General features: G+C 45.9%; 4 protein-coding genes across 7 annotated transcripts; 1 reads left to right on the plus strand and 3 right to left on the minus strand.

The window, feature by feature from the left end:
- The first annotated feature begins 911 nt into the window (after nucleotides 1-911).
- Nucleotides 912-2,747, plus strand: LOC111595373 (phosphoglycolate phosphatase 2). Of its 3 annotated transcripts, XM_023309069.2 has the most exons (6): nucleotides 913-1,193; nucleotides 1,263-1,344; nucleotides 1,734-1,900; nucleotides 1,959-2,093; nucleotides 2,150-2,357; nucleotides 2,419-2,747. In XM_023309069.2, exons 1-6 carry the CDS (start codon nucleotides 1,128-1,130, stop codon nucleotides 2,727-2,729), a joined length of 969 nt encoding a protein of 322 aa, XP_023164837.1. In that variant the 5' UTR covers nucleotides 913-1,127; the 3' UTR covers nucleotides 2,730-2,747. The 3 variants fall into 3 exon arrangements, with proteins under 3 accessions (XP_023164835.1, XP_023164837.1, XP_023164836.1); XM_023309067.2 differs by having other exon boundaries at nucleotides 912-1,193; nucleotides 1,734-2,357; XM_023309068.2 differs by having other exon boundaries at nucleotides 913-1,114; nucleotides 1,734-2,357.
- A 70-nt stretch (nucleotides 2,748-2,817) lies between these two features.
- On the minus strand, nucleotides 2,818-4,398 carry LOC111595374 (pyridoxal phosphate phosphatase). Its single transcript, XM_023309070.2, has 3 exons — nucleotides 4,118-4,398; nucleotides 3,672-4,049; nucleotides 2,818-3,610 (listed from the first exon to the last, which is right to left on the minus strand). The coding sequence occupies exons 1-3, from the start codon at nucleotides 4,124-4,126 to the stop codon at nucleotides 3,068-3,070; spliced, it is 930 nt and encodes a 309-aa protein (XP_023164838.2). The 5' UTR covers nucleotides 4,127-4,398; the 3' UTR covers nucleotides 2,818-3,067.
- A 1,002-nt stretch (nucleotides 4,399-5,400) lies between these two features.
- On the minus strand, nucleotides 5,401-9,446 carry LOC111595368 (protein cramped). Its single transcript, XM_023309054.2, has 7 exons — nucleotides 9,209-9,446; nucleotides 8,329-8,971; nucleotides 8,059-8,262; nucleotides 6,608-7,998; nucleotides 6,102-6,540; nucleotides 5,783-5,934; nucleotides 5,401-5,713 (listed from the first exon to the last, which is right to left on the minus strand). Exons 2-7 carry the CDS (start codon nucleotides 8,924-8,926, stop codon nucleotides 5,612-5,614), a joined length of 2,886 nt encoding a protein of 961 aa, XP_023164822.2. The 5' UTR covers nucleotides 8,927-8,971; nucleotides 9,209-9,446; the 3' UTR covers nucleotides 5,401-5,611.
- A 703-nt stretch (nucleotides 9,447-10,149) lies between these two features.
- On the minus strand, nucleotides 10,150-13,114 carry LOC111595354 (syntaxin-4). 2 transcript variants are annotated; one of them, XM_023309031.2, is made up of 7 exons: nucleotides 12,902-13,114; nucleotides 11,950-12,123; nucleotides 11,116-11,209; nucleotides 10,805-11,047; nucleotides 10,658-10,731; nucleotides 10,338-10,586; nucleotides 10,150-10,272 (listed from the first exon to the last, which is right to left on the minus strand). In XM_023309031.2, the coding sequence occupies exons 1-7, from the start codon at nucleotides 12,932-12,934 to the stop codon at nucleotides 10,201-10,203; spliced, it is 939 nt and encodes a 312-aa protein (XP_023164799.2). In that variant the 5' UTR covers nucleotides 12,935-13,114; the 3' UTR covers nucleotides 10,150-10,200. The 2 variants fall into 2 exon arrangements, with proteins under 2 accessions (XP_023164799.2, XP_023164800.2); XM_023309032.2 differs by lacking the exon at nucleotides 10,150-10,272 and having other exon boundaries at nucleotides 10,451-10,570.
- Between the last annotated feature and the right edge of the window lie 856 nt (nucleotides 13,115-13,970).

The raw sequence follows: 13,970 nt of genomic DNA on the forward strand, positions 1-13,970 counted from the left end.
ATAAAGATTTCGATATGGATAACAAAGAAGGTATGAGGATGGTGTAGATAATATGTGGAAAATCATAGCTGATGACTGATATGTAGATAGACATATAAAAGATATTGAAGATCTAAAGTTTCCATGGCATTACACATATTCGACATTCGAGATTAAGTTGGCACTCTTGCTCCCCACTATAGCTCGGTCTAGCCGAAACTGAAAAGGCTTATGAGAGGCCAACGCTGTGCTGAGATTGAGCGGATAAAGATGACATCAAAGGAGCAGCTGAAGGGGAATACTGCAACTGCCTAAAAAAGGAGAAAACCTGGTCAGATGACCTTGAAGGCGAGGAAAACAGAGGACATAAGTCAGTCGATAATGAAAGTTGAATTGATCTTAAGATCAGCCAGTTAAAGGAATCATCAGCTCAAACTTATCAAAGATTGGCTAGAGAGAAGATCCTAATGAAAGAGATCGAGGCTAAGAGTTTTAGCCAAGTTAGAAATTGAATCATATAAATCGATCATATATCATCGATATCATGCTTTATGATACAAAGTAGACTGCATATAGATGGATTGTGAGGAAGCACACTTCATATAGACAGATGCTGGGCTGATCAGCGATGATCTTTCATAACACACGCTCTAGTGCTACAGGTCAGGTAAGCAGCGAGCAGAACCGGAAGCACGAGCACTATCTAAACACATATCCATCATATCATATCTATCTACAGATGGTGTCAAATCAATTGGAACAGCAGCTGTAAAGCGAGTTGGCTGGATGCAAGCAATTGAGGCATATCGAGAGCTTGTGTCACACAACACTTCACTCAGCGAGATCAGCGAGATCATCGAGCGTGTTGCTAATCAAATTGCGAGCAGCTAAATTGAAAAGTCCGTTACCAACTGGCCGCCTCCAGCTGGCAGCCTACGTCAATTGTCTTTGGTCAGTCGAGCATTATAGTCGGGCGTAACTGGAGCTTAGGTCTGTGTGGAAGCAGCGCAACGCTTGACTGCAATTTGCATAACAAAAATTCAAAATAATCTCACAAATCTCGCTCAACTTTAACCCGCTTTTGTTGATTTGTTCGTTCTTCATCTCCGCTGAGCGTAAGATGAGCCGCAGCTCGGTAAGTAGTTAAGATGCTGCGTCGCCTGTGTCGAGTCGCCGCGACGTCTTGGCGCTCAGCTCAATCGAACTGCCACAGCGTGCGTCATTCACAACGGATCCTCCAATACGCTTCAATATATATACAAATCTTTCATTATCTTTGACAGCCCAAGATCTTGAAGCAGCTCAGCGCAGCGGAACGGGAAAAGTTTCTCAATTCCTTCGATGTCGTGTTCTGCGATTGCGACGGTTTGTTCCACTGATGTCGTACACTATATATAGCATATAGTATATAGTATAACTCTACTATACATATATAATAGTCTATGTATACTATGCACTATATAGACAAAGTTTTTGTATTACTTTTGAAAGTTTTTTCAAGCTTCAATATTTTGAGTTAGCTCAAAGCTGCAGGGGAATACAGTTATACAGATCTATGTATATGCATATATATAGTATATATACTATATATATAGACATACATTTGACAAAAGTAATCTTTGCGTCTAAGTTTCTATATAAACCAAGTCCTTTGCTCGTTCGTTCCACGCTCAATTCGCTGCGAACTGAAGTGGAATGAAACACAGGCCTAGGGCATGTGGTCTAAAGTGGAAACGGACTGGGCTTGTTTGCAGGTGTCGTCTGGTATACGCTGCGCGACTTTATACCCGGCTCGGCGCAGGCCCTGGCGGAGCTGCAGCGTCGCGGCAAGCGGCTCACCTTCGTGACCAACAACAGCATCAGCTCCGTGGCGGAGCACTTGCACAAGTTCGCCCAGCAGGCGCAGCTGCATGTGCTGAAGGTAGGTCGTCCACTGATGTGTGTTAGCTGGTTTGTCAGCCATTATTGTTGGCCAGCAGGAACAGATTGTGCATCCGGCGCAGGCCATTTGCGATCACCTGCAGGCGATTGGCTTTGCTGGGCTGATCTACTGCCTGGCGACGCCGTCGTTCAAGCAGCTGCTGCGCGATGCTGGCTTCCGGCTAACGCAGGAGGTGAGTTGGTGGGCTCGGGGCTCTTGACAGCGATTCAACCGGTTTCATTTGGACAGCCCGAGGGCGTCATCATACGAAGCCTGGCCGAGCTGCGTGAGGCCATCTTTGGCGGCGAGCCCGTGGCAGCGGTCATCATCGATGTGGACTTCAATCTGACGGCGACCAAGCTGATGCGCGCTCACATACAGCTGCAGAATCCCAACTGCTTGTTCCTGGCCGGCGCCGCCGATGCGCTGATACCTTTCGGCGATCGCGACATCATTGGTAGGCATTGCCCCAGCAACGGCTTGGCCTATGGCCACTAAATGATTGCGTCTCTTCCCAGGACCCGGGCCATTCATCGACGTTGTCGCCCAGTCCACTGGCCGCCAGCCGACGGTGCTGGGCAAACCGGGCGAGGCACTGCGTCAGCTGCTGCGCCAGCATCACGCCCACATACCGGCCAATCGAGTGCTCTTCATCGGCGACAGCCTGGCCAGCGACATTGGCTTTGCGCGCGCCAGCGGCTATCAGACGCTGCTGGTGCTCACCGGCGGCAGCAGCGAAGCGGATCTGGCCAAGCTGCCCGCGGGCCATGCCCAGATGCCCGACTATGTGGCCGACTGCCTGGGCGATCTGTGCGCCAAGCCCCACTAAAGGCAAACACTTTTCCATACAACATTTATAACTTAGATAAGCCCAGAGTCCTAGAGTTCTAGATACAATAAAAACTATAGTAATATATAAAATATGGGCAAGAGAGAGGGAGCGAGAGAGATTAAGATTAACTTGATCGATCCGAGTCGAAAGAATAGTTGAAGTGCTTCAATACAATATCTTATCGGAAATTTGATATATATAGTACATAAACAAAATGAAAGCGGAATAGGTACATGGGCAAGTTGGGGTTACGCTACTTAAGATTACACAAGGTCACCTTTAACCGTTACACTATATATATATATATATATAAACATATAGATGCTTGCACGGATCTAGCCATGCGCCTTGGGCACCAGCTCGGCCAGCACTGACACCAAGTCGAACACGCTGTCGGCATAGTAGTCGGGCAGCAGTTCGGGATCTGTTTCGGCCAGCAGCTGGTCGTGTGTGCAGCCGCCGGTTAGCACGAGCAGCGTTTGGAAGCCGAACATGCGGCCGAAGCGCACATCCTGGGCCAGCATATCGCCGATCATGAGCACGCGCCGTGGATCGCTGATGTTGTGCTGCTGGAGCAGCATGTCTCCCAGCGCACGACCCGGCTTGCCCATCACAATCGGCTGCTTGCCGCTGGCCTCGACCAGAATGGAGGCGAAGGCGCCGGGTCCGATGATGTTGAGGCCCTTGCCAACGGGCAGCAAGCGATCTGTGGCGCCGGTGATTAGCAGGCAATCCGGCTGACGCAGATAGAGATGGGCGCGCAGCAGCTTGGACGAGGTAAGATTGAAGTCGACATCGATGACCACGGCACGCACTGGCTGCTTATCGAATATGTTGCGCGCCAGATCCTCATAGTTGTCCTCAATGAAATGATTGGGCTAAACCGTGAGGCAGTGAGTGAAATGGACCAACTTGGATGGCTAAAGCGGAGCTACTTACGCCGTCGAGCAGCTGAAAGCCCGCCTCCTGCAGCACCGCCTTGAACTGCGGCGAGGCCATGATATAGATGAGTCCCTCGAACTTGATGCTGCGCAAATAGTAGACCAGGGTCTGGGCCGGATGCCAGATCTGCTGCGGCGCCACTTGCAGGTTGGACTTGGCAAAGCGACGCACAGTCTTCTCACTAGTGCGCACGCTGTTGTTGGTCACATAGGTCAGCCGCTTGCCGGCGCGCTCGAGAGCCGCATACGCCTGGCTGGCATTCGGGACCTCCGTGTCCAGGTTATAGATGACGCCATCTATGTCGCTGAACACCCAGTCAAACGAGTCCACAAACTGCCGTCGCTGCTCGGCGCTCAGCTGCAAAATATGCTGCGGCTGTACCAAAAACAAACAAAAATAATTTAAAAAATAATCCATATAAATGGTCCAAGTGAATGACTAACGGTGCTCATGTTGTTGATGTTGTCGCTGCTGGGGCTCGAAGCGGTCGCTGGCACGTCTGGCAGTCAACTAATGTGATAAACTCGACTGGCGCATCATAAAACGCCTAAACTGCAAAAATATTAGTAATAAGAACACTAAAAAAAAAACAATAGAAAATAATGATTAACACTTTGCAGCGGTAAGCTAAAACGCAGACACTGGATTTGTCAGCGCTGCCATCGCATCGTCTCGAACGCAATACCAATAACAACCACAAAATATTAGTTGCTTGTTGTTGTGCCCATAGCAAACTGCCGTTGCTTATCGGCACTACATATTTACTACACGCGCGTTAGCTCTCTCTCTCTCTCTCTCTCTCTTTCTTTCTCGCTCCGTCTCGCACTCAAACATTTTCACACTCTTACACTCTCGCTTTCTTCAAGTGCGCGCTCTCGTTCATTGCACTACCACTACACACACATGCACATACGTACACATCAATACGTATCTTAAAAGACGCAAACGATTGCAAAGCCGTGTACGAATCAGCTATTTAACTGGAAATTTAACAATATACATATATATGCATATATATATGTGTATCTTCCATTCAGGAAATGCTTGCAGCAACTGTCAGGGCTATAAAAGTGCATGCATATGCATACACATCTGACTTACGTCTAACAGCAACGTATATAAAACTGTACCAAAAACGTGTGTTTAAAATGTACCAAAAATAGGTACACTTTAACATTACTGTTGTTTTATGGTAATTTTCTGTTTTTATAACTTTTCGCTGACAGATAATTTATAGCATTATATAATTATTTTTATGACATGCATTTTCAAAGATATTGCTCATTTCATATTCTCCAAATATATATACATAAAATACATTTCTTTTCGGGCGCATATATACAGGGTAAACTGTTTATTTTTATATTTGTATGCATATTTCGTGTTACAACTACAATACAACTTATTCTGGTCTAAATTACTAATAACTAAGCTAATCTAGTAACTACAACCAAAACAAAAAAAAAGATAATAATAATTATAGTTATGAAAAGGTGAAATTGAAACCCCTTCGGGCGGGCTGAACGCAAGACAATGTGAGTGTTGTAATACTTAGGCATAGATATGTATGAAATAAATATCGAGCATGTGTATGTTTCGAAGTATATAGTATTAGTATTAAAAGTAAACGAACAATTTCAAAATCACAAGGCCTAGTGCAGTGGTAAAGATTGATTGACAGTTCACAATATATATATATATATCTATATATAATGAAATGTTGAAATTAACATTAATAATATCCGTGTTAAATTGGGAGAATTAGTTTTTCTTTTCTTTTTGTTTTGGAATAGAATATTCTCTGCTCTAACTGATAAATATTGTAAAAACAAATCAAATTGACGAACAACAACATAGTGTGTAGGTGTAGGTGTGTGTGTGTGTGTGTGTGTCCATGTGATCCGCAACGTCGCCTACACAGCGTGTTTTGTATCGTGTTAATCCTTCTCCTGCTGCTGCAGCAAAGCCGAAATTTCCTGAAACTTGTGGCGATAATCCACGCTGCTCTCACTGATCACCGACATGGTTGACGACGGATCCTGCATCGAAGGCAAATATGAATTTTGTTTATATGATGCACTTGACAGCTGCTGCCACAAGCCACTCACCAGTATATCGCGCGTGGCATCAAAGTCGTCCAGATGCCCCAGCAGACTGGTCAGCGAAAAGTCATTAATATTCTCCTCCAGCCAGCGTGCATTCGACGTGGAGTCGCGCAGCAAGTGCATCGGACTGACGCTCCCATTGAAGAAGTTTTGAGCTGCGTGCGATAGAATTAGTATTAAGACAATGTCAAGATCTGGGCATAGAATGAAAGAGGACAGACACTGTGGCATGGAGACACACACAGAGCGAGCGAGGGAGGAACGAATGGAAATGGAATGGGAAATGTTAACATTGGCTGGCTGGCAGCTGAGATCGTCTTACTGGTGCTCTCATCTTGCGCATCCTCTGGCAGGGTGGTGCTGCTGGCTGGCAGTGATGTTGGCTCCGCGGAAAAGTCCAAATTAGGCATGTCCAGGCCGCTGATGCCCGCGCCGCTGCAGTCGCTGCTATTGTAGTCATTGTTGTTGTTATGGCTGTGGCTGTGGCTGCTGCTGCTGCTGCCGCTGTTGCGATCCTCGACTTCAGACTGCTGCTGGCTAGCGCTGCTGCCGCTCATTGCGTTCAGCTTGGACAGCACTGAGCTGCTGTCACTGTCGCCGCTTGTGCTGCTGCTGCTGCTGCTGCTGACGCGTTCGATGGGCTCGAAGAGACCGTTTTGCAAATTGCGCAGGCTGAGCAGATCGTAGGGCTGGTCAACTGAGGAAGGCGGCAGAAGGCAGCGCTGCACCAGCACCTGCCGCGATAGCTTCTGGCGCGTGAGCTGCAAAAGCGAATAAAATTTATATCAATCTTGGTATGATCTTGACCAATTTAAGTCAAGCACGCACTTTGGTTAGCTGACGCACTGGATCGATGATATTGATCAGGGGTCGACGCACTGGCAGCATGGGCGTGCGAAAGATGACCTCGTTGCCATCGCCTGGAGTTGTGGTGGCTGCGCCAGTTCCCAATCCAGTTACCGTGCCCGTGCCAGAGCTTGCCAGGTTGCTGAGCCATCGCGCCTTGTTGATGAGATCGCGTTTGCGATCGCAGCTGTGGCCGCAGTTGCATTGACGCTTGCGCACACGCTCGCTGAGATTGGCAACGAGGAGCAGATGCTTCAGCTTGTTGCTAACCGTGGCCGTTGTGATGGCCTTGACGCGTTCCACGCTATCACAGTCGTTGGCATTGTACGGCAGCGAGGCTGACGATGCGGACGAGCTCGACGATGTGCTGACGCCTGTGGAGCCGCTCGGTGTGCCCAGCTCCGGCTCACACCAATAATACTCGAGCTCCAGCTTGGAGTCCTGGCCCAGCACCACATACAGATCACCAATGGTTATATCCGCTGAGTTCCATATCGTCCAGCCTCTGCGTATGCGCTTGATCACGTCATCGCTCAGCAGCGGCTTGAAATTGCGCGCTGCGGCAGCCGCCTTGGCGCCTTTGCCGCCGCCAGCACCTAAGGCATCACTACGCTTGGCACGCGTTGGCGCCGGCGCTGGAGCTGGAGCCGGAGCTGGCGCTGGAGCGGGTGCAGCTGGGGCAGCCACTTGTGCTGCAGCCGTAGTGGTAGTGGTGCTAGTGCTGGCTGTTGGCTCAGCGGCGTCGCCAGCGTTTGTTGTGGTTGCGAGCAGTTCGTTGATCTCCTCCGTTAGCTCGTCGCCACTGCTGTTCTCCAGCTTTACATGATTGTTGCCCTCGACCAGCTCGTCCACGGACTTGTCGTGCGCCGGACTGGACAGCGGCTTCAGCTTTTTGGTCTCCGGCGAACGCTTCTCTGAGCCGCTCTCGGTGCGTGCACGCTTCGCGCTGGCAGCAGCCGCAGCTGCGGTGCTATCCAGCGTCTCGCTGCGCACCTTCACGCCCAGACGCTCCTCGTAGGCGCCCAGGCATATGTTGACGCTGCTCAAATACGCCGTAATGCTGAGCAGCGGACGATGTATAGGCACGCCAGGCTTGGGCAGAAAGCAAACCGCTGGCTCCGTGAAAGCCTCGGCTGGCTCTGCGCTACCGGCTGCGCTGCTGGCTAGCAGCTGCTCCTCCGCCAGCCTGGCGTCCACACTGCGCCATTTGTACTGAAACGTTTTAATGAACGTGATTAGCTTTTTGTGCAGCGGCACAATTGCGCGTCCTCGCGGGTTCTGTGCCAACGACTGGACGCGACCAAAGGCCTCCATGTTCGCCGGGTTCACCAGCACCTCGATCTTACTAGGCAAGCGTATGTCCTCCAGTGTGTCTGTAAGCGACGTATAGAAGTGATTTCGTCTAGATTAGCTTGAAGCCAGGGAAGACTCACCGTCGAGCTGATTGAGACGACGCAGCGCCTTGCACGAGGGCGTCTTGATGCGTATATTCTTGCCCTTGCTGCGCACCGTGATGTGGCCCTGATAGATGAGCTGCTTCAGCTTCATGAAATGCTTCTCCGTGAGGAACTGCAGCTTGCGACGCATTTCGCCATAGTTGATCAGCGTGTACAGCTCCTGGGCGGGCTTCTTGAGCTCTGGGAATTGAGAGAGTGGAACAGTGGCAGTGGCTGGGCCGACAAGGACTACTAGCAAGGACTTACCATCCGTGAAGCGAACATATTTGCCAATCTTGTGATATGTCTGATAGTAATGCTGGCGCACTTGGTCCTTGGTCTTGAAGCTGTAGTCGCTGCTCGAGTTGCGACGCTTCAGTTTGGCATTGATGCAATTGGCGACGGCCTCAAAGTCCTTGCCAAATTCGTTGAGTGCATCGAAGAAACAGTTGCGTTCGAGATTTGTCCAGGTCGTTTTGCTGGCAGCGCGCAGCTGTGAGGGCGTCTTCTGTGCGGCCTTCTCCTCCTTCTTGCTATGTTCCCGTTCAGCCGGCGGCGGCGTCATCGGACGCGTCAGATCTAGCTTCATCTTCTGTATGACACGCGCGCTGGCCCGTGTGCCCGGGCAATTCTGTGTTGTCACCGAGCCGAGCAGCTCCTCGGGCTCAGCAGCGCTGGCCGCTGCTGTCGCTGTTGCCAGCTTGAACTGTAAACCTTTGCCATTGGCATTGGTTGTGCTCGCGCTGGCTGCACTGGCTGCACTGGTTGCCGACGCTTCGGTGACAACGGGAACAGCAACAGCAACAGCCACAGCAGAGTCGGCTGAAGACTTTACACTTTTACACATGCTGCTGTTGTCTTCCATTTTATGCCACTGGCACTGGCGGCCCTCCCACGGCAAACCGACTAGCTATAACGAATTATAAAAATAAGCCTTGTTATTATGCTGCCACGAGTGATTCGGCACGGCTAGCATCGAGAGATTCCGAACTCTAAGCGGACTATTAGCAAACTTTGTGCGACGCCAGCGAAAAAATGGCGCTCGCCAATGGGTCAAGAAGTTGATTGTGTGTCGCTGTTTGTTTGCGTTCGGATGCCTGTTATCGTTTGGCCACTGGCTGCATATTGCATTCAATCGAGCACTTACCCTGAAATGCGTTAATTATTTATATTGTGTTTGTTTTGTTGTCGTTTTGGCTTTTATTTATCTTCATTGTTTTGCATTTTTAGCAGCGTATTATGTTATGTTAAGTCGCGGGTATGGCTATTTGGACCGTTAACATATGCATAACATAGCTATGTTATGTTTCAGATTACGTTACTCAATCTGCGCTTACGTTACAGATTTATGCATATACATTGCTGATTCAATTAACTTAAATTACTATTTTCCCATGAAGTTAAATGTTTTTCAGCTTTATGGTTGCGCATATTTTATAGATTTTTTTGGATATATCACCTTAGGCATTGCCTTCTCATTTTATTTAGTAAATTTAAAAATTTTAATTTAAATTAACCCCACAAAAGTGCCTATTACATTTTATTTAAATTTAAATTCAAAATGAATAAAATATTTGTAAAAAATAAAATGAACATTAAAGAGACCTGAATAAGTAATATTATAATAAGGGTGATCTAATATCTTAGTTTTATTACTTACTGTAAACTCAGATTTAGGTAGTGTAGAAAGTTTTTCATTTGCGTTTTTAAAATGTAATGTCTCGTAACGGAACAGAAGGTTGCGTTTAACAGTGTACGTTAACGTTTAACAGCAGAAGCGGAGTAAAATTATCATAAAATTGCCATTTTTGTAAATGTAAAAATTTATGCAACAATCTTAATGTTTTTTCGAATATGTTTAAGATTAATTAATAATGGTGTGTTTAATAATTGGCAGCTTATGCAAATATTGAAGTGTTCATTATTTATAAACAAAAATCAGCTGACAGGCAATTGAGTAATTTCTTTTACAGATATTTGTGGCTACAGCAAATGCAACCCTGTGTGCGCGCGTAGCTCAGCTGTGGTGAGTTAAGCATTTAAAAATATTGGCGAAACAAAAACAAAACCCGCTTAGCAAAATTAAATTTATTTGTCCTAAAAATATGAAAAAAAAGAATTGCTTTGCGCTTGCGTGCATCACAAATAAATACCGATAAATATTAAAACTAACACAACTGCAACGAGTATGGCAATGAGCATTATTTTTTTCTGCAAAGGAAATAAAATACAAATAAATAAAATTGAGTGTGAAAGTTGAAGGGCAATTGAATTACTTTGCGCGCCTTTTCCCGGTATTCGTTGGCCTTGTCGAGCTCCGTGCCGCCCTTCTCAGTGTAGAGCGTCGCTTGATTCGCATGGAATTCCACGCGCTGTATCGTCTCGCTCTGCTCCATGACGAGCGTTTGGATGCGCATAAACAGCGCATGGACATCCTCAATGGACTTCTCCAACTTGCGCAGTTCGTTGAACCGGTCCATCAGATCACGCAGCGTCTGCCGTTCCTTATCTGTCTCTTGCAGTATCTAAATAAAATTAGTTTTTGTTTTTTCTTTTGTTTATAAACTCAGCTCATAGCCATGGCAAATGGACTCACATTGTCGACAAAGAGCTTCGTTGTCTTGTTCTCTATCAGCAGCTCAATCTCCTGTTCACTGGCCTCTGCATTGACTAAAGAAATGGCCAAAATGCCGAATGCATTGGAATTAATTCAACCTTCGACCGGCCACTTTCGTTCACTTACTGATTTTGGAGTGCAAGCGAAGATTCTTCTTCACCTTCGTCTCATAGTTCTGCAGGAACTGTTCGTTCTTTTGCCATAGATTGATGAAGGTCTGGTAAAGGCCGTAAAACAGGGTGCGTTTCATGCGCGCTTCCAGGCTGTAGTCCGTCTCTGGCGGCAGGTTCGCTTTGAACTCCCTGAACCGACTCATCAGGTGATTGCCCAGTCGCAGATTCTTGTTGTGCAGCTCATCCATTTCGTTCTCTGCGGTAAACATACACATGAATAGCATGCTGCCAGTGTCAACGGTAATGTGTGCTCACTGTACCTACCGCTGAAGGTGCGCAAATGGATGGTCTGCGACATGCGCTCCATGGCATCCAGATTGCTCACGATTTGCGACAGTTGATAACGAATTTCCGAATACTGCAATGGAGATTAAATATAGTAGTGCATATACAGATATACAGATATATATATATATATATGTATATATATATGGAAATTATACTGAACCGCATAAATATCCGATTTATAAATGAATTGGCTCAATTAAATGAAAGCATTCAGTAACAGTGACTATATAATGTCTATATCTGTCTAGTATTCCTTAGCATATCGGTTCATTAAGCCTTTTAAAGCGCATATTTTCTTATATATTATGTCAAGATCTTAACAAGGATTTACATATGGCAACAACATTCTTGTTTTTTTCTTTTCATTTATGTATTTTATTAATTAGACGTTGCTACACTTCGCTTATCACGCGGTTCGATTGAGTAATTCATTTCTGATTTTGACGCCGCTCGCTGAATCATTCATATGGCCATCAAGAACTGTATGATAAACAGTTAGAATTCAACGAGTATTGGCCTGCTTACTAACGCAGACCAGTGATGACAGCGTGTCGTTTACAAAAGAAACACGAGTCACGATCCGCTTTTGTGTGGTACTTTCAATAGAAGACTATCTTTTATCTCTTTCTTTCTACTCTTTACACGTATCTAATTTTAACAATGTTTATTTCTGATTCAAGTTTCATTCATATTTCTCACAAATAATGCACGATATGCGCTCCTCTCTAGTTTCGATACACTCACAGTTATGCTCGCACACACATAAATATATACACGCGCACGCATACTGGCACACACGCACACACTTACCGGATTCAGAATAGCATCCACATTCGTTCCTTGCTGCGACATTTTGCTACGATCCTTATTGTTTTCCACGTTGTTGTTGTTGTTGCTGGTTAGGGATTCGGTGGTGGCGTTGTAAGCGCTGAGCAACAACGAACCGTTCGATGATGAAGACGTTGAGTTGGCGCTCAGTGAGCGCTGCAAAATAGTTAACAAAATGCTCAAATAGTTAACAGCTTGAGCTCGACACAACAATACAATTTATTTTCGAGCATCGCTGCTGCAGCGATGCCGACGTAGCTCAAACTAAAACTTCGTGCTTGATTTAGACTCTTTTTCTTCTTCTTCTTTTTGGCTAGCGATCTGCTCTCTCTCTCAAGGGGCACGATAGGCGCGAAATGCACAATCTGGCAGTGGTGTGCATAATAAAAGCTGGCCAGCAAATTGGAAATTCGAATAACAGTGGGCCTGGGAGATGGCCCTCACATGAGGCCTACTTTATCGCTCTTATCTGTGGGCAATCTAGCTGCTTGCGTCGCTGATAAAATGGCCCAAGCTTAACAGTGACAACACGCAGCGCCCCTTCCTGCAGACAAATGGCAAGATAGTGCTAATACCGGCCGTGGAATGTTGAGTAGTCTTTGGCAATGCCGGCAAAAACCAAAACACACGTAACTAGACGCATCGAAAATCCAAATTTGAAATTTCAATTTTAAATAAAACATGTCCTTTTTTTATTATTCATTTATTTGTTTTCAACTCTACCCTAAAGTACTGCCTAACAATGGGCGTCACAGGAGGTTATTTATGAAGCACTTATGCAACACTTTTTTCTTTTTGCTATTATTATTTTGCATTTTGGCACACTGTATTTGCACAATAAACAAGTGAAGCTTGCTCTCTCATAAAAAAAAGCAAACGGAAATACATTGGCGCTAATAACTTTAACAAAAAACCAATTTACACAACGACTCACCTGTAAAAGCTCTGGCAGCCTATCTCTGGCCATTGTGATTCTGTTTAGCGTGCGCGCGAGTGTGTGTGTAGGTGTTGTAAATTTAGTTGTTGTTGTTGTTGTTAGCGTTTAGCGTTGATTTTGTAAGCAGTGACGCGATACATTTACGTATATTTCTTTTTGTTTTAGTTAGTGTTTAAGACCACTTGTTTTTATTGCTTTGCACATGCAGTAGGATAAATATATTTTGTAGTTTTATACTTTATATGTAAGCGGCAGTTGTTGTTGTTGCTTTGCATAATCGACAGTGCAAACTGCGCGTCGAGCTTTGTGCGCGCTGTTATTGTTGTTGTTTCTGTTTTTTCGTGTTATTGTTGTTGTTGCTGCTTCTTCTTAGCTCGGGACACTTGAACGACGGCAACAGCTGTGCTCTAACTGTGCGTACGCTTCTGCTGTCAGTGAACAGTTACGTGAGAGTAACGTACACAAACTGAGAGAGAGTAAAGAGCGCGAGAGTACGGTATCAAAGTTGATAAGTAACGGTGCTTATCGGCGATGCCTTTGTGGTTAGTGTATGGCGTGTGGTGGGGGAGTGTGAGTGTTCCTGCTCGTTATCGCACTACAATTGCCGTTATATTTGCAATTGTATTCGTGTTTTGAATTGTGTGCCCCGTTTGCATTGACTCTGGTAGTTTGCACTTTATTTTGTCATTGACTCTTGCACCACGTTCATTGAATTTACCAAACAATATAATAACCATGCAGACACAGAGACAGAGGGAGAACGAGTGCGAGAGTGTATAGCAATATTTATAACTTTAATTAATTGCAACAAGTTTTTATATAATGTATATGTTTTTTATTTCTATAAATATTTTATAATTGAGATCTCTTCACGCCGCACGTCGCCTGCTAACTAAAAGCGCCGGCCGCAAAATAAATTCCATATAGCTAGCTTCTCCGCGTCCGAAGCTGCCACTGAGATTTCTTTCAATTTAAAGATTAGCACAAAGCGCGCATATACAAACGTATGTACATGTATGTGTGTGTGTGTGTCTGTATGTGTAGCACAGATAAAGTTATGTATTAT

Source organism: Drosophila hydei, unplaced genomic scaffold, assembly GCF_003285905.1.
Source record: "Drosophila hydei strain 15085-1641.00,03,60 unplaced genomic scaffold, DhydRS2 tig00000349-arrow-arrow-pilon, whole genome shotgun sequence".
NCBI classification, from domain to species: Eukaryota; Metazoa; Arthropoda; class Insecta; order Diptera; family Drosophilidae; genus Drosophila; species Drosophila hydei.